This window comes from Thamnophis sirtalis, unplaced genomic scaffold (assembly GCF_051295495.1).
Source record: "Thamnophis sirtalis isolate CommonGarterSnake01/CBP01778 unplaced genomic scaffold, rThaSir2_p1.2 scaffold_5, whole genome shotgun sequence".
NCBI lineage: Eukaryota > Metazoa > Chordata > Lepidosauria > Squamata > Natricidae > Thamnophis > Thamnophis sirtalis.
Genome location: NW_028261385.1, coordinates 12,936,391 through 12,955,704, shown reverse-complemented (window position 1 = coordinate 12,955,704; position 19,314 = coordinate 12,936,391). Strand labels below are relative to the sequence as shown.

Genomic DNA, 19,314 nt, shown 5'->3' with positions numbered 1-19,314 from the left:
TCTGTATTACATTACAAAATGGGAGATTTTGCAATTTCCAATTTTCAGCAATACGGATAGTCCTCGACTTATGACCCTCATGCAGCCTGCTGTAAGTCAACGAGACTTATGGGCCACCCATTTGACTGACCTAATTTGACCACCGTTGTTTGCGGTGGGCATTCTTGATTTATAAAGCCACCGCTTAAGGCTGTTAAACAAACCAATGGTTTGCTATGGGCCACTTTTGCTGAAAACAAAAAGTAAATGGCAGGTTTGGTGGGGAAAAAACGTCATAAAATGCAGCATGTGACTGCGGGACTCTGCAAACTCTGTAAATGTGGGGCTGTCTGCTAAGTGTTTGACACGCAGTCATGTGAGTCTGGGGGAGAGCAGCCATCAAAACTGGGTCGTAAGTACCTAGGGAAGATCTGACACAATTTCAACCAGTCGTTAAGTGATTCATCGTAACTCAAAGACTACCTGTAGTTGTCAAAGGAGCTTCCAAAGCAAGGGAGACTCAGCTGCAGGTACTCTACTCTTTTTGTAGAGGATACATGAGGAGTGTCCAGCCTTGACAACTGGCTGGGGAATTCTGGGAGTTGGAAGTCCATAGATCTTAAAGATGCCAACTTGGGACACACCCCTGGCATACACTATTTTCCAAAGCAATTAAGTCTGTGTCCTTCTAAGCAGGGATTCTTGAATAAAAGAAGACATTGTTTAGAATACAAATGCTCAAAGTTGCAAACCAAAAACACAATCCCTGGAATGCTAAGTAACTGAAAACGCTGCTAGCAAGAAATAATTTAATAGCAACATATGTATTTAAATACCCTCTGCCCACAGGGCCAAGTTTTGCAATGGGGGAGGAAGAAAAGGCTATTCCCCCATTAGAACCCCTGTAACCTCTGATACCGACACCCCCGTTCCATCCTCAGGAAAACTACAGCTAACATCAAGTAGGGCTTGGAACTATTACCCTGTTTCCCCGAAAATAAGATCTCCCCGGATAATGAGCCCAATCAGGTTTTTGAGCGCATGCGCTAAAATAAGACCTCTCCAAAAATATTGCAACACAGCAGCAGCCATGAGGTGGCCACATTTGCTGCCCCCTGCACCTCAAAAATAATAAAACCTCCCTGAAAATAAAGCCAAGTGCTTTTTTCGGGGAAACACGATAACAAGAGTTCTGCAAAGGCTGCAGAGCAGATCAAACGCCATGTCCAGCGGGGCGATTCAAATCTAGTGTGAATTCTGAAGGTTTATCTGGGATTGTCTAATCGTTTTGCACTCTCTCTTTGAAAAAAGCACCCATGTGTTAAGACAAAGGTTTTCAAAAGCAAAGCCACACTTCATGTTACATGCGGAGGGGGCTGGGGACTACAAGCAGTGTAGAAATTACAGACGCGGGGTGGTGATGGTGGTATGCTGCATTAATTAATTTCCATTAGGGCTGCCACCTAATTAAACAAACCTTTTATTGATTAATTGTATGAGTTTTAATTCACTATTCAATCACAACGGCATACATTTGCATATGAACGAGAGTTCTGAAGAAAACCAGTCTTTGGCTCTTGAATAACAAATGTCTTTTATGCCACAGCTGGGGCTCTCTCAATATGGAAGCTGTCAAAATTTCCCCCCTTTTTTTTACAGGAAAAAGAATGGGCTGTTTTGGTTCCTTACCTGATTAAATGTTGACATTTACAACAAGGTTCCAAATTGTTCAAGTTTCTCAAAGCAAGACGGAATCAGGTGAATGAAGGAGAGCCATGCAGCAGGAAGGAGAATCCAAGATCAATAATCAGGTGAGGCAGGAGATTATGACTCCTCTTTCGGATCGCATCTAACCCTCCCCCACTTTACAATTGTTGGATGTGGGGCTGGGAAAAAAACCCCTCTCAGCCACTACGTGGTGTTCTTCTCTTGCACCTACTGATTTACATCCAAATTGGGATTAGAATAATCAAGGCGGTGAGTAAGTCACACCTAACGTTACAAATGTTTTGCCACAAGTTGTTAAAGCAAATCACTGCGGTCCGTGTAGGCGTGAACTGAATCTTGCTTTGCCCGCTGTTTTTGTCAGAAGCTGACTGAGAAGGCCTCAAATGTCAATCACGTGACTCCTGGACACTCCAACTGTCATAAATATAAGCCAAATACAATCAGCGGGAAAAGAAGACCCTGGTGAGCTTGACTCTAGCCTGGCCCTGTGAAGAGACATGAGAGGCGTAGAATAAGGGAGAGTCCTGCCTGGGCCGCTGGTGAAATACCACTATTCGGATCATTTTTTTACTTACCCAGTGAGGCCGGGGGGGGGGGGGGGGGGCTCTTGCTTCTGGCTCCAAGAGTCCCAGCATGAGCCAGGAGCAACCCGCTCTGGGGACAGCATCAGGTGGAGAGTTTCACTGGGCGGTACACCTGTCAAACCATAACGCAGGTGTCCTAAGGCGACTCAGGGAGGACAGAAACCTCCCGTGCCTAAATTTTGACTTTAGGGATGCTGCAAAATCTGCAGGCTAATTGTAAGTCATTTTTTTCCAGTGCGGTTGTAACTTCAAAGTGGTTGCTAAATGAATGTTTGTATGTCAAGGACTACTTAGAGAAGACAACACGGCAGAAATGTGCAACATCCATTAATCCAACATCCAAAAATAAGATGCTGCAAGAAAAACTCACAGTGGCTGGTTTCAATTCCCAAAGGCAAACCGATTGAGAGCTCCAGATTCAAAAGGTGACACACAGCTTAAGTACATCACTTTTTATCAGTGCAGAATTTTCTAATAGTTTTATTAACTATAGAAGCATAATGCATCTGTCATACAGCCATTACATTTGCAACTTCTACTTGAAATTCTCTATACAAAGTCAATGCAAATAGATAAGATCGTTGATGAGATAAACAGCTTAAAATAACCGAGAAGTATAAAAACAAGTTTGCCAGCTTGCCCTGAGTAGAAATTTTGAAAAATATAAAATCTGGATTTTCAGCGGTACAACCATAAACATGATTTAAGAAGGTCTGAGATGGCACGCCAAGTTCAGTAAGCAGATCCACGCTGTCCCAATTAATTGCTCAAGTGTATTTAAGAAGTTCCGTGCTGGTAAAAGTTAAAATCAGTTGGGAATGTAGAATAATGCAGACGTTTCGCTACTGAATTTAGCAGACAATTTCATTGGTGTGTTTCACGTTGCCTTTAAAATGGATACCAGCTCTGAAGCCCATCCCAGTTTTAGTGCATTTTTAAAATAATAGGCATACATAAAAATTTTTACATAAAAAACTCCTGATGAGACATGCCCCAGTGCCCACTAGAGCAGAGCATCTGAATCCTCCCTTTAGAATAATCAACATGATTTTGCTCATTTGGGCTGGACTCATGCAAGGACAAGTTGGGTGACTGCATAAGTGAGCCCCCCCACTACCTCCAGGCTCCCTGAAATGCATAGGATCGTTCAGCGTGAGCTCCCCATTAATTCTGAGAAGAAGCCCACACGAATCAATGAGATGTCCAAGAAACAGACGCAGCGGTGATCCTGCCCGATCACCATCTAAAAAATTTCTGGCTGGTGACAGCTTTCCACAAGTAGCCCACCCAAGGTCTGAAGGTGGGAACTATCTGGAGTTACAAGTTCAGCTTCTTTCTGCTGAGAGCAAGGTGGCAAAGACATTTTCTCTTTAAAACCTGGTTAAGAGATTAAGCAGAATGGAAGTAAAATATATCTTCCCCGTAATAAACAAAATGGTATTTTTTACAATCCACCCTCCTCGCTCCGTTGTGGCTCACAGCTGTGCGGTCTCAGTCTAAGGGCTGGGGATCTGCAATCGGCATGGTGTGGAGAACTTCATCGAGCAGCTGGAGGGCGCGATGTAGATGGATTTCGATCCAGCATGGAGTCTCTTTGATGCTCTGGCGCGGGTAGTCGGGCCCCCATCCTTTCACGAAGCTCATCCTGAGGATACACAAGCGCCGAAGGTCGTCCACACCAATTCCAGCAGCTGCCGATAAACCTAAGGCAGGGACAGGGATGTTAAACATTCCTCTTAGTAACACCTTTCATTAAAGCCACGTTCTGGCATCAACCCAATTGGCAAGAAGAAGGCCGTTCTCCCCTCCATCAACTTTTCGTTTATTCAGACATGTCACTTAGAAACAGAAAGAAAACAGAGCCGATAGGAGTCTGGCAGCTAACAAATTCAAATAAAGCTGAAGAAATAAGACCTTGACATTGTCAAGTATTTTGTTTAAAAATTGTGTGTGAGCGCACACACCTGTGTAATATATATATATATATATATATATATATATATATATATATATATATATATATATATATATATATATATATATATATATATGTATGTATGTCTATGTCTCTGTGTGTGTGTGTGTATGTGTGTATATATATATATATATGTGTGTGTGTGTGTGTGTATATGTGTGTGTGTGTGTATATGTGTGTGTGTGTGATATTATATATATATTATATAGTGTCACTATATATATATAGTGTATATACATACATACACACACACACACACACACACACACACACACACACACACACACACACACACATATATATATATATATATATATATATATATATATATATAAATTGTGTGTGGTGTGTGTGTGTGTGTGTGTGTGTGTTTTATTTGTGCTGATAAATAAATAAAGGGAGACTAGTATAGATCTATTTCAAGCTATTTAGCTCTCATCAGCTAGCCATACCCTTACTGGTTCAAATCCCAGTAAAGGTATGGCTAGCTGATGAGAGCTAAATAGCTTGAAATAGATCTATACTAGTCTCCCTTTATTTATTTATCAGCACAAATTCAAAAAACACAAATATAACAAAGGCAACAGTGAAAATATTGGGTTTCTGTCGTGATGGACTCTTGTGACGAGCCGATCGACAGATGATGGAAGCAGTTAGCTTCCTCCCATAATTGGGGCTTACCAGGGGTTGTAAAAATCTAATATATATATATATATAAAACTTGAAACTGTCAAGCATCTTGCGAGAGAAAAAATGTGAGCTACATATCCCAGTAAAAGATGCCGTCTCTGCCTCTCTTAAATAAAGCTCAATTCCTTGTGATTATAAGAATATCTCTCTAGTTTCTTTTAAAACTTTATGGGACTGGATTGTCACTTCTTCCAAAATGTACCTCAATTTCTTGGTCTAGTTTCCTAACCTCTATTTCACTGAGCCTATAATTCGGGGAACATTTAAAGAATAATTCATAGCACAGCTGCTGTCAAGCACCACTCCATTCCATAATTAGGAAAGAAGACTAAGAGACTCCATGGGTTGGAAATCAAAAGTACTTTTACTAATTATAAATGGTAAGTGAGCAGTAGCAAAGCAAAGTCTGATTAATATGGCGCGAAAGCAATTGATATATAGAATAGCCCGTTCCCCCCCCCTTAGGATCAAAGCTCCAGTCCAATCATAAGTCCTTCAAATGTCAGGTGTGAGATAACTTCAAAAAGACAGGCCGGACGATGGAATGTCGAGGCCGTTGATGCAGGCGGGAAACACATACGCATGCGCAATCCCAACGACTGGTACATCCTAGAACATTCCTCCAGCACATCAATTAACCCCTCCCAAATACACGCCCCCCCTTCCCGTTTCATGGCAGCTGAAGCAACAGCAAAGCAGAAGCTGACAGCTGCATATCAGAAATCGAGATTCTTCAAAAAAAAAAAAAGGAAGTTCCTCATTGCACTCTCCACGTATAGAAGTTATTCTTTCAATTAAAAAAAAGTTCTGACTAAAAATTCCATCAAGACAGAAAGAGTTACTGCTTCGTTTCAGCTGCAACCCCTGATTTCTGCTTCAAAAGTTCGAATCATTCCTTAAGAGTTGCAACATCCACTTGGTGCCAATGAGGGGGCAAAAAAAATATATCTTCAAATGCTTTCACAAAGCCCAGAAATTCCACTGACTTCTCCTGGCCACATGTGTTGTTGGAAAGAGACGAGGGTTCTCCAGTGAAAAAGAGGGAAACAATTCTTCTCAAAAAAAGTGCAATTAGGGCTGATTAAATGTGAAGATGGGGTCTGACTTGACAAAAGAAGTTTATGATTGGAGGTCTGAGGCTGCTTTCCAAATCATGGTTTGACTAATCATAATGATAATTGAGTGAAGTTATACAATAATCCTACAGTTTCAACTGTAATGAAGCTTGCTCATTACAATTGTGAAGTTGTGACGATTGTAGAGCGGTGTCAGGCATGTAACTGAGCCAACTTTGAACCATTTTTTTTTTGTAAATATGTTTTATTTTCCATTTTCATTTTTGTACAGTCACACCAACTTTGAACCATTTTTGTTGTGGTTAAATAAACCACTTCCATTAAAAGCCGGTTATGTGACCACAGGATGCTGCAAATAGCCATAAGTGTGGTGCGCCTTATGAAATCTTGTGACCGTGCACGTGGAGGTGGTTGGGGGGGGGGAACAACTGTTAGAACTCTGGGTTGTAAGTATCCCCCCCCCCAAGTAGATCCATCAGAACTCCGAACAGTCACTAAGTGACTGGTTCTAAGTCGAGAACTATCTGTACCTAGTTTATCACATCTGAAGATAAGTGTGCTGAGCAAATAATAGAAAAAAACACAGCTGAGCAGTTTTAAATTCTAACTGGCACATACACCTGGAAACTAAAACTGCAGATTGGATTCTAAACTACCAGAAATGCATGATTTTTTTGCTTTGGGAATGTGTGATATACTGAATTTTCCATTTTTCCCAGTGAAAGCATTTGAAAATATATGGAGGGATGAAAGATTTCACTTACTGATCGCTGGAGCAATTCCTCCGACAGATCCTGGCCCAGGGATGTTCCCTGCCACGGCGGCAGCCTGAGCAGCAGCTGCGGCTTGCGCTGTGGCAGCCTGCTGTTGCATTTGGCGGTGACACTGGCGTAAATCGAATACCTTAAGAAGAAGAAGCGTTATTATAGAGCAGAAGCCATCTCGAAAACCAAGAGCCCAACCGAACTAGGCGGAAAACAGCTCCACTAGCTAAAGTGTTCATCATGGGGCAACCACAGAACCCAGTGCACGGGCTGGGGATCTCAGAGCTTAAATTAAAAAAAAAATACTGATATATTTTGCTTTTGTGCTTTCTACTCCCCTTTAAGATTGAGGCGTCTTTGGCTGCATGAATTCTGGCTATTCTGAGAAGGAACACAATGATTTAAGAATCAAGCAGAAACCATTCCAAAGCCAACAGGGTGGGGATATCTGCTTGGAGTGGCAGGTATTTCTATGCTTCTGCTACGTGTCAAGAGTGACTTGGAAGTCTATGGGTGAACAGCTATGAACATGTCCACCTGCTTATGCTTCTAAGAGTTGAGATGCAAACCTCAGTGAATTGACCAAGGGCAAATGGAAGTAGAGGTGATCCTCGGCTTACGGCCAAAATTGAGCCCAAAATTTCTGTTGCCAAGTTAAACATTTCTTAAGTGAATTTTGAGCCATTTTATGACCTTTCTTGCCACGGTTGTTAAAGTGAATCAGCGCAGTTATTACATTAGTAACATGGTTGCAAAGCACATCTGGCTTCTCCATGGACTTTGCTTGTCAGAAGGTCCCAAAAGGCCATCACGTGAACCTGGGACACTGCAACCGTCATAAATACGAGTCAGTTGCCAAGCATCCAAATTTTGATCCTGTGACCATGGGGATGCTGCAATGATTGCAAGAGTGAAAAATGATAATAAACCCTTTTTTCAGTGCCATTGTAACTTTGAATGGTCACTAAGTGAACTGTTGTATGTCAAGTCTACCTATATGAATCTTAACTTAAGAGCAAGCATGCATAGGATTGTGATCTATGTAAAAATAAAAAAACACGAGGACACACTGGCTACAGGTGACTTCCCACTCCTTGGCTATTTTAGTTGAAGAATCTTTCATTCTGCATCCACTCTTCTATCCCACTTGCAAGCTGCAATATTCAGCACCTGAAGAATTGAACTTTTGTGATTTTGAAGATGTTTAACCTAGCTCTTTCCATCAGAAAACATCTAAGATGTTCTAGGTTTATCCAAATTGTGAAAGTAAAGCTTTTTTTTTACAGCCCAGCGCAATCCATTTTCTATTGTTTCTGCTGAGCACAAAGCGCCTACGCTTCGAGCTTTGAAACACATCCAGCCTTGATTTGAAAGCCCCAAAGACACACTGACAGCTTAGGAACCAAATTATATGAAAACGTTCCTGAGAAAACGGTAATGGAAGATTCTTTATCAATATAAGCAGGATATGAAAACTGCTTTCCGTTCTTAACCCCATGATGTCTGAGGAGCATTTTCTGGGCTGCAGAACAGGAGGCCCTCCCAGAGAAAGTGAGCAGTCTTCTACAGACTGTTGCTCTTAGCATTTATCTGCAATGCATCTTTTTTTTTCAATCTCTGGAGTGGTAAAATAAGAAAGATTCCAGATTAAATGCAAAAGAATTGCATTTATGCGTTATAACACATGTTTCTCAAGAATTATCATGTGTTATGTTCAAACACAATGTTTAAAGTCAATTACTCATTTACAATCTCCACATTGGGTGATATATACTTTCATGCAAAAAAAAATAATAATAATGATTTTGCAGGACTTGTGGTCCTTCTGCATAAATAATTAGATTCCCCCAAATAAGACCTGTACAATGTTACATACACCCAGCATGGGATCATATGCTGCAGATCTGTAACTTTTAACAGATTTAAAAAAGCAACATGGAGAAGAACAGAAGTCTGTGGAGAAGAGGTTAGGGATTATTTCTGTTATTACAACTTTAAAATGCAGGATTATTTTGTTAACAAACCTTAATATAGGCACTAGGATAAATTTTGTGAACCGCATCGCCCGGGGCCCGTCCAGCTTCTCGATCTAAGTAGTAACTCTGAACGAACACCGCGTGATCGCTGAGGCACCGAACCCAGACATCGCCTTCCCCTTTACACTCCAACTGTACACCTTTACCTATGTGCAACCTGGTAGGAGAAAAAGAAAATAACACAAAGACACCAAGATTCAATAAAATGGGGGAAACTGAACCATCGACAAAATTATTTGGTTTCAACATCAGTCGCTCTTAAGAAGACTGAGTCTTAAGAAGCAAGGCCTGCCTTTACCCTAAATACAGCAAGATGGCATTTATCTAGTGATACCCCATTGGAATCAAGGCTTGAATGTACAAAACCATTTCAAAATCTGGGTGCCTGTTACAGCTGTCCCATGGTTGAGAATTTTTGACAGTTGCAGTCAATGCAAAGGTGTCAAACCTGATTTCATTGAGGGCTGCATCAGGGTTGTGTTTGACCCCTGGGGGTGTGGCCAGTTCATGTCGGGGGCGCCTGTGGCAGCCCGAGCGCTCTGCCAGTGAAAACGGGCTCCCAAGTGCCGTTTCAGCTGCGACGGCCTCCTGGAACCCTCTGCCAACGGGAAAAGAGCTTGGGAGGGTTGCACACAGCCCTCCCCAGCTCCGTTTTCTCTGGCAGAGGCACTGTGGGCCGGTCCTTCTCAGTTCCCAGGGCGGCCCCGCAGGCTAGATCTAAGCACCTGTGGGCCGGATCCAGCGCACGGGCCTCAAATTTGACACCCCTGGTCCAAAGGATCCATCACAAGTCAGCTTGATGTAACCATCAGAAAAACAGACTAACATAAACAAAAAAAAGGTATATTTGCACTTCCAAGGAGTTGTGAGCTAATGCCCTGCAGGCAAGGCAGCTCATACCTATGATGTTCTAACCAAGGAGTAAGCAAATAATCAAGAGACCTTGAACAGCCTTGGCTCTCAAGCGGTTTGTTAAGAGCACTCAGGCTGAAGATAAGAGTGAGGTCATTTCAGCAGCGAGAGAAGTGGTGGAAATGTGTTTTGAGTCATTTATTTTTTTAAGGAATGACTTTCAAGACTGAGTGAACTCAAAACACATTCAACTACATGAAGCCAATTGCTAGTTTATGTCCAAGGCAAAAGGCCAGGATTAAACAAAGATGAATCAGAAACTTATTACCAAGTGTATCTTTACTGGCCTAGGCCTGGCCTCCCTGTTCTGCATTTCAAGATTGACTGCTACCTACGGGCACCAATTCTTTTGAAAGGATTTACAGGTGGTCCTCGACTTACAACAGTTTGCTTCGTGACTGTTGAAAGTTACAATGGCACGGGAAAAAGTGACTTATAACCGTTTTTCACCATTGCAGCATCCCCAGGGTCACATGATCAAAATTCAGTCACTTGGCAACTGGCTCGTATTTATGACGGTGGCAGTGTCCCGGGGTCATGTGATCCTCTTTTGTGACCTTCTGACAAGCAAAGTCAATGGGGAAGCCAGATTCGCTTAACAACCAGGTTTACTAACTTATCAACTGCAGTGACTCCCTTAACAACAGCAGCAAAACAGGACTCGCAGTGGGACAAAACTTCACAACTATCTCACTTAGTAACAGAACATTTGGGCTCAATTGTGGTCGTAAATCAAGGACTAACTGCGTGCCGGATTTACTTCTAAGCAATGGATCACACTTGCAATAGACAACTCATACATGCAAGAGATCCGCTTGATGGTGAAGAGACCAAGGCTAACCATGCCTGCCTCAGCCAAGTCTAAGTAGAAAAACAGGACAATAATTTATTTTATAACAAGATCCCATAATTAAAGCTTTTCCACTTATTTTGATTTTCATAAAACCTTTTTGAGGTCACAGCTGAGCGTCGTAAGGGCTCACTTAACAGATATATCAAATGCATCCAACAGGATTTTAAATAAACAGCAAAATCAAGTTGGAAATGATTAGTAAATTATTGCAGAGAAAGGGACACAATGCAAAGAATGCCGATCACCCATCGCTGTTCTGGCCGGTCACCAGAATTCAACATTTCTGCAATTCGTTAATTAAAAGCTTTACCAATTCAGGCAATCAGCCACTGGAAATTTTAATTGCATAAAAAGGGAGCTCTCAGAGTAGATATAATGCAACACATAACATATGATATCCAGGCACAGATTCATATCCCCATAACTTATGACGTGATGGCTGTAGAATGCAAATTAGAAATGTCTGTGTGAAATTTACTCCATTTCTTAATCTAATTACTTCCTCGACATGTTTCCCAGCACTTGGATCTGTGATTTTGAAGCACCAGATATCAATCTCTGTATTTTTTAAGAAGTAGGGAGGGAGGTTTTGCTCAGAGGTTCGTATTAGACACAGTACATAGGTGTTGTAAGCAGACCAATGATAGCATCAACCACCGGGAATAGCGACTCCAACTCCAGCAACATCATAATCACATTGGTGGATGAAGGTATTTCTATTCTTCATTTTTTTAAAAACAAATTCTGACATGAGTTTAGTGTACTTTTATGCGGTTTGGACACATTGTGCGAAGAAGATCTACACTTAGAGAAGTCTATAATGCTGGAAAAGGCAGAAGGAACGGAGAAAGGAGGAGAAGACAACCAACAGCAAATTTGACAGACTCAAGTACAGAAGAAACGAGGGCATTTTTGGAAGCTTTGGTGGGGGAGTTTGGGGGCAGATCATCTGGAAGAAAATCTTGTCTATGTGGTTCATTAAGAATCAACACCATTATTAATGGAAATTTATGGTTGATAAAAACAGAGCATGATAAGTGAGTGAACTTGAGGAAGAATATTCAGAGTCAATAGTGAAGAGTATCTAAAGATGATGCATATAGATAGTCCTCACTTAATGACCCCAATTACAACCAGAATTTTCATTGTTAAGCGATGTGCTCATTAGGTAAAACATTGTATGACCACACCGCAGAGTCCTGACTGAGGTTGTTTGGCTGGGACCACATCATTAGGCAATGACCACCCGTTTCTCCTACCCTCACCTCAAGTCTCCCGACTTGTCTATCTTTGCTCCATCCTTGCCCTTCTGGGCCAGCCTCTACCACCGCTGACCTTAGCCATCTTCTTCCTCCCACTGCTGACAAGGCATTGTGAAGGACCAGGCTGGGCACAGCTCAGCAGCAGGAGGAAAATGACATTGGGCAAGAGGAGATGGCATAACGCTGGGCAGCAGAGTGCAAAGCAGAATGGTGGGGCAGCAGAGTGCAGGGTGGCCAAAAGGCACTGTAACAGCCGTAACTTCCTGGCCTGGATGTACCGTAAGTATCATTTATTTGACACTGCCGTAACTTTAATCGCTGAACTAATGGTCATTAAGCAAGGACTACCTACACAGATAAAGAGGAGGACACACTTTCAAAGCTTAACCCACAAGCAACCCAAAAACAAAGGACAAATCAGATGCCTCCTTTTCCAGACCTGCGAAACCTACCTGGCTCGCTCAATGGCTTCTGTTCTATGTACATTGGAAAGCTGACCAAGGCAAAAGCGATCCCCACCTGAAGGATCCACATATCCATCAACAGTAACAACTGGACAGCTTGAAGGGACTTTGAATGTCTCCCCCACTTGAACGTCCATCTCAAAATAGGCAATGGAACACCAGTATTCTGGAGCTGAAGGGGGAGGCGAGGGTGAAGAAGAGAGGCTTCATTAAAAAAGATCAGCACTACAAGAACTAGAAGAGTTAATGAGCGCAGGGAAATGCTTTGTAGGCCAGATCGATTCACAGGTCTGAAAAAAAAAATCTCCCAATTGTATTTTTTTTTAAATCTTCATCGGTCACAATGGTTTTTTAAAAGCCAAGTTGTTGAACACGGATAGAAGGTTGTGTGTGTGTCTCTGTGTGTGTGTGTGTGTGTGTGTGTGTGTGTGTGTGTGTGTAGGAGTGTACAAGTAAAGGAGCATGCAAGGGTGGAGGAGTGCAAAATGTAGGAAATGGCCTTTTTTCGCACTCCCATGAATACCTCTCCCGGAATCTTATTTTTTAAAAAAAAAGATTGAGTGCTGCTCCCATGGGGGATGGGGTGCAACCAAGACAAGAAACATGATTGGCTTGCAGACCAGAGGATCCTCACTCCTTAATGTGTGAGTATTATACTGGGGGTGGGCTTGATAAAATGGGTAAGATGGGTTTTAAAGAGGGTACAAGGTACCCATTTAATTCTGTAATATGGAATAAGCATTTAACTGAATATTCATTAAAACAAATGCACCTACCAGGATGATTTGATATCGGTGGTTGGAATGCAAGCTCATTATGAACTGGCCCTTTAAAAAAAACACAATAAAAAAGTCATACTTTTTATCCACACTGTCCCTTGCAGGTTTTCCCATCTCTAAAAGACTATTTCCTATCCAAATCTAATAAATGTAAATAACAGAACTAGATACAAAACGGATAATGTTTTGCTTTGAAAGCCAAAACCAACAAGTTTTTCATGAGTTGCACCCAAAAATAGACTGGGGCTCACTACAGGCAAAATCTAGAACACTTTGGTTATCCTAACTTGACATTAAAGAAATCCAGAGCAAGGGTGTCCTTCTTCTAGACTTCAACTCCCAGCAAGGCTAGCTGGGGAATTCTGGGAGTTGAAGTCCATGGGTCTTAAAGTTGTCATGGTTGAACAGTCCTGATTTAGAGGGTCTTTTGAAGCAAGCAGGGAAACACTGGGGCATCCTTCCACACCCACTCTTTTCCATGACTGGTGTGCTTGTTTACCTACAATCTCACTACCTTTCTTTGATGACATCCAGGTGCTATTTAGCTTCTGCCCAAGTCCCTGGCTTCAACTGGCTGCCTGACCTCTATCCTAACCTAAGAATAGAATAGAATAAGAGAGATGGAAGGGACCTTGGAGGTCTTCTAGTCCAACCCGCTTCACAACTTCTGGAGGCAAGTTGTTCAACTGATTAATTGTTCTGTCAGGAAATTTCTCCTTAGTTCTAAGTTGCTTCTCTCCTTAAGTTAGTTTCCACCTATTGTTTCTTGTCCTGCCCTCAGGTGCTTGACTCCCTCTTCTTTGTGGCAACCCCTGAGATATTGGAACACTGCTATCATTTCTCCCTTAGTCCTTTTCATTAAACTAGACATACCCAGTTCCTGCAACTGTTCCTCATATGTTTTAGCCTTCTGTCCCTTAATCATCTTTGTTGCTCTTCTCTGCACTCTTTCTAGAGTTTCCACATCTTTTCTATATTGTGGCGACCAAAACTGGATACAGTATTCCAAGTGTGGCCTTACCAAGGTATCTTAAAGTGGTATTTATACTTCACGTGATCCTTCATGGGATTCCTTTACCTACCACCTATTAGTCACTGATATCCATCATTTCAATCCCACAATCTCCTCCAAAGCTTCCTCTTTTCTCCTATCTATTCTCAAGCTCTCTTTAAGCTCCATACATCCAATATGTCCACCAATCCTCTTCCCACTTTTTACAACACCTTTTTTTTTTCTCAACAACTCTGTCTTTGGCTTTTCACAGCCCAAAAACATTTCATCCAAAATGTTCTGATATACATTTGGACCAAACGTCCCTGATTTCTAGCCTGGATTGAGATGAAACTAACTCTTTTCTGCATAAAACATTTTCATATGCATAGCAAACCAGCCACATAGCAGAAACTGGGATGAGATCTCTGTGTTTGTTTCTACAGGGCCTAATATTAAACACATACTTTAGAAATAAGCTCAAATTTGCGGAGGAGGTTTCTCAAATATTTAAAGGAATAAATTATTTACAGACCAGTACAAGTAGTCTTTGATTTACAAGAGTTCATTTAGTGACCCTTCAAAGTTACAATGGCACTGAAAAAAGTGACTTGTGACCATTTTTCACACTTATGACCGTTGTAGCATCCCTATGGTCATATGACTTACGTTCAGATGCTTGACAACTGACTTACATTTATGACGGTTGCAGTGTCCCTTTTGCGACCTTCTGACAAGCGAAGTCAATGGGGAAAGCAGATTCACTTAACAACCGTGTTACTAACTTAATAACTGCAGTGATTCACTTAACAAATGTGGCAAAAAAGTTGTAAAATAAGGCACAACTCACTTTAGAAATTGCTCACTTAGCAACATAAATTTGGAGCTCAATTGTGGTCATAAGCTGAGGACTACTTGTATATTAATCAAGTAATTAGGCCATTTTATAAAAGTTCTACATAGCTTCTGTTTGTTCCCAAGCAGAATAATAGGGGATTGAAGAGATTGAATTCTGGGAGTTGAAGAATTCTACTTGAAGAGTTCTAGAATGATACAAAAGATGGTGACATTTTCTTCTTTTTTTAAAAAAAAAAAGTTCACATATATCCCAAATGACTGTCTAAAAAGTTCCAAGTGCCTTTTGCCAAGTGACTCTATTTGTACCCTGTTAATATAAAAGACAGTAGCTGAATTCACATGTCATGAATTAGCTACACTTTTTTCCCCAGTAAGCTACAAATGGGCTAATTCACAGTTAGGTACTAACCCAAAACACATTATGACTCAGCATGATACAATACATTATCCAGCCACTAACTCGCCTGAGATAAATTACAAAGCTTCATAGATGACCAAATACTTCTTCATTTTTTCAGTTCAACGCTACTTCTTGCTGTCTCTCGGGAAATCATGATTTCATTACACCAATTAAGCCATGCATACAATAACACGTGCATGCTTACAGTAATGTCCAGGGTGAGGCATAGGTGGATGATGTTGAAGGTGTCCATTTTGATGGTGGGGGATAGTAGGCGTGTAGGCTGCGGTACGGCTACCAGTCCAAGTTGTTGTACTGTCTTTAAAAGATACAGAAAATCCACCTTTATTTCTCATCTCTTTTCAAGGAAAAGAACGCAAACTAAACTAAACCCTGGGATGGAATGTAAACAGTTCACTTACTGTGGTGGTAAGTAGCTGGCTGAGCTGTAAAGCCATTCTGCTGTGCCCCTGGCTGAGGCCCTGAAGGAATCTGTAAGAGTCCATCACTGTGGCTACCTGCCAACATACTGGTGGGTTGGCCTGGCAAAATGTAAAACAGTTCACAATTGCTTTAAAAAAAATGAATGACTACTCTGTTAGAAGCCTCAGGTTTCTGCCGTTAATATAATTACAGTAACAAAACCACCAATAAAACACCTTTCCACATATTAATATAGCTGCTTAATTCTAAGTAATAAATGTGAATAATTTAATGCAAGGGCAAAGAATACCACTCTACCAAAAAGGCAGGACAGAAGCCACCAGCACAATCTTCCTGTATTACTTAAGAGTGCTTATTTGGCATCCAAAGTAAGATCTTGATGGCTCCCTGTTTGTTTCGTCTACTTAGACCTGGGCCTAAAGTCATAAAAAGCAGTGCTAGGCTTGTAAAAGCATGGAGTTATTTTCTCGATCTAAGATAGGGGTGTCAAACTTGCGTCATAACGGCAGCGTCATATGACATATTGCGACTTTCCCTCTTCACTTAAACTGGGTGTGGGCGTGGCCAACACGTGACACATCTGGCCCGTGGGCTGTGAATTTAACAGCAAGGAGTCTTTTAGAATTATGCAAAGTAGGAGATACTGTAAAAACGCTTTTAAAAAGATGAAAAAGGCACTATTTATCTAATTACTATGCATCTCCCTTAACACTGATCTATTTTCTAATTTTTCTTTCTTAACATAATGTACAGATACCCAGTTTACCACAGTTCTCTTTCTGACTCTGAGAACTAAACATGCTTTCTAATCTGGAAACTAAAATCTGGAGGTTAGAATTTGCACCCAATGAGAGATACAATATACATGTGTATGAATACCCATCCACCTCTCTACCCCCATGTTGTTTGATATAATGTAGAACTATAAGGTGCCAAGACACAGCAGACTGAAACAGCACATAAATGAAAGAAATAAAAAAAAGCAAGGAAGCAAGAAAGGGAATCTGGATTACAGCTCTACCTCCATAAAAGGGATCAAGTAACAATCATTATTTTTAACCATTAAGTTAATGGCAATTTATTTATTTGTTAAATTTATTAGCTGCCTATCTCACTGTGGATGCTACTCTAGGCAGTTTACAATAATAAAAAGGAAAGAAAATGAAAACGTGTGTAAACAGAAGTAAAATAACAGAACAATAAAGTAAACAATGACAAAGGAATACAATGAGAATAAACACATCAATCTAACCAAATTACAATGATATTTAATTAATTACATATAATTATACTATACAATATAATTATCAAACAGGATTCCATGGTTTCTCGATTCATTTAGTAATCCGTTTATATTAATGGCCTGATTAATCACAGCCGGGGTTTCTAAAACAAAGTGGGATGGACAACATGCATTTTCAAATGGTGGTCAGCATAATCATCTTACTTGTGGAAGGAACAGGAATGTTGGGAAAATTTGTAGTGCTGGCAGAACTAGGCTCAGAAGGCGCTAACATAGCTGGAGTACTATAGGATTCAGTGGGTGCTCTGTTACTCGGGGGATGCTGAATCGTCTGAACTGAATGGCCTTCAGCAGATGACAGTGACGGCTGCCCTTCAAAATCATGTACATACTCATCTTTTACTAACATGGGAGGTGCTGTGATAAAAGACAAATGTAAAAGATTAAGGAGAAAAAATACACAAAAGACTGCTGTAAAACACACAGAAGGAAGAAAAGCTATTTTCACTTGATACCACAGATAGAGAAGGATTACTTGAAATGACAAAGAAGCATAGCTGAAATAAATGGATTTGAGAAAGTTTTAATGAAAAGAGAAGGCTGATCCTAAAAGTACCAGAAATAATCATAATTTGAGATATTCAGAATAAAATGGAACAATGCTGTCAGGATGCACAATTAAGCTTAAGATACAAAAGTTCCAAGTGATGGTGATATCCTTTTTGAAAGAAAAAAAATCATTATTTCTTATTTATGCATATTAAAGTCCACTGTAATGGATCAAAATAGTCCTCCTCTCATCCAAGCTCTTGGGTGTTTATGTCAAGAATCTCTAGCATCTCCCTGGAATTCTTGGACATTTAAATTATTCTGGACTCTACAGATTATACTTGACAACTATTTATTTACAACTAATTTTATCTTCCCCAATTACAAAGGACTTTAGGCAAAGTCCTACATCAGTATAGAAAAACAAAAATATGTAAATCAGAACAATGGCAAAAAGATAATAATAAAAAAAGAACATCCCCAACCAAGAGTGGTGCCCATGATATCAAAATGATACAAACAAGTTCCACGGTTTCTGTAGGAAATGCAGACAATAAGCCAATCATTGGCAAGACGACAAAAGCAACCTGTGAAGGGCACAGAACTCTTCCCCTGTTGTTGCTACAGATACATGTTGAAATTCAACACTCAATGAGCAGAAATGGTCTCTCTCCTCTTCCTCCCCCCTTTCCCCCAAGGAGATACTGAGGGTGCATGGGAGAAGCTGAAAGCTCTTATACATCAGCAAAAATCGATTCCATTAGCAGTCATATCCAACTGACTCTTATGCATATAAACCCAGAGCCAGCATCCTCCCCACACAAACCTATTATGGAAAAAAAGTCATTTAGCATACAGGGGACTTTTTTCAATGTAATCAATGAGAATGGATTTCATTCAATCTGAGGACAAAATAAAACCCAGTTGGGATTTTATCCCAGTTTGGAAATATAATAAATCCAAAATCAATATGTGTACAAGAAACTGCACGTAGAAAGCAGCTAAGATCAATTAACTAGCCAAGTAAATCACAGTAAGATGGATCAGACTTATTCGATGGATTTATTCCAGGTTTAAGTGTATCTAACCCAATGCATTAGTGGACACCCAGAAATTAGAAATTTATGAGTTCAGATACATACAGTATCTCATTTAGATTGCTAAACTACTTCTTTTAGTTCTTGGTAAAGAGTCTTTTTATTGACTAAATCCATCAGGGGGCAATGTTAGTCACATACAATGAGTAACCAGTTAAAGGTCTCAAGCAATAATTGGCAATTTTTCTTTATTCCTTTAAGAACACAAACAAGAATAACAACCATAACATCATATTTTCTCTTTCTCTGCATTCATATAATGACAGAACACTTCCTTGTGACTCATGTAACTGCATAATACAGAATTCGCCATTCTTTCTACTGCAGAAAAATAGTTTTCCCAATGTTTATGAAGCTTTGAATTTAAGATTCCATGTTGTTTATAATGCAGAAAATGTTATGTATAGCTTACCAGAACTTTGCAGAGTCAATCCTGAAAGATCTTTAAAGAGAAAATATACAGTGATTAGACCAGTTTTAAATACTAGTGAATAAACATTTTTACCATCCAAATGTTTAAACAAAAAATGAACAGAAATATGTAGATATGCATCAGAGGATAGGCTGCCTGAAAAATGACCAGCACTGGGCCGTTGGTGCCCTATCCCTTTAAGATCTCTCCCTGGCTTA

General features: G+C 40.5%; 1 protein-coding gene across 2 annotated transcripts in view; it reads right to left on the bottom strand.

The window, feature by feature from the left end:
* Window positions 1–2,755: 2,755 nt before the first annotated feature.
* The window catches only part of SMAD4 (SMAD family member 4), a 38,909-nt gene continuing 22,350 nt past the window's right edge, over window positions 2,756–19,314 (bottom strand). For both annotated transcript variants that reach the window (XM_087715330.1, XM_087715331.1), the window contains exons 4-12: window positions 19,097–19,126; window positions 17,243–17,455; window positions 15,774–15,893; window positions 15,557–15,670; window positions 13,100–13,150; window positions 12,312–12,495; window positions 8,821–8,989; window positions 6,797–6,935; window positions 2,756–3,994 (exon numbers count right to left, since the gene is read on the bottom strand). In XM_087715330.1, coding sequence (XP_087571456.1) covers window positions 3,783–3,994; window positions 6,797–6,935; window positions 8,821–8,989; window positions 12,312–12,495; window positions 13,100–13,150; window positions 15,557–15,670; window positions 15,774–15,893; window positions 17,243–17,455; window positions 19,097–19,126 — 1,232 coding nt within the window. In that variant the 3' untranslated portion in view covers window positions 2,756–3,782. The remainder of the gene's footprint in view (window positions 3,995–6,796; window positions 6,936–8,820; window positions 8,990–12,311; window positions 12,496–13,099; window positions 13,151–15,556; window positions 15,671–15,773; window positions 15,894–17,242; window positions 17,456–19,096; window positions 19,127–19,314) is intronic.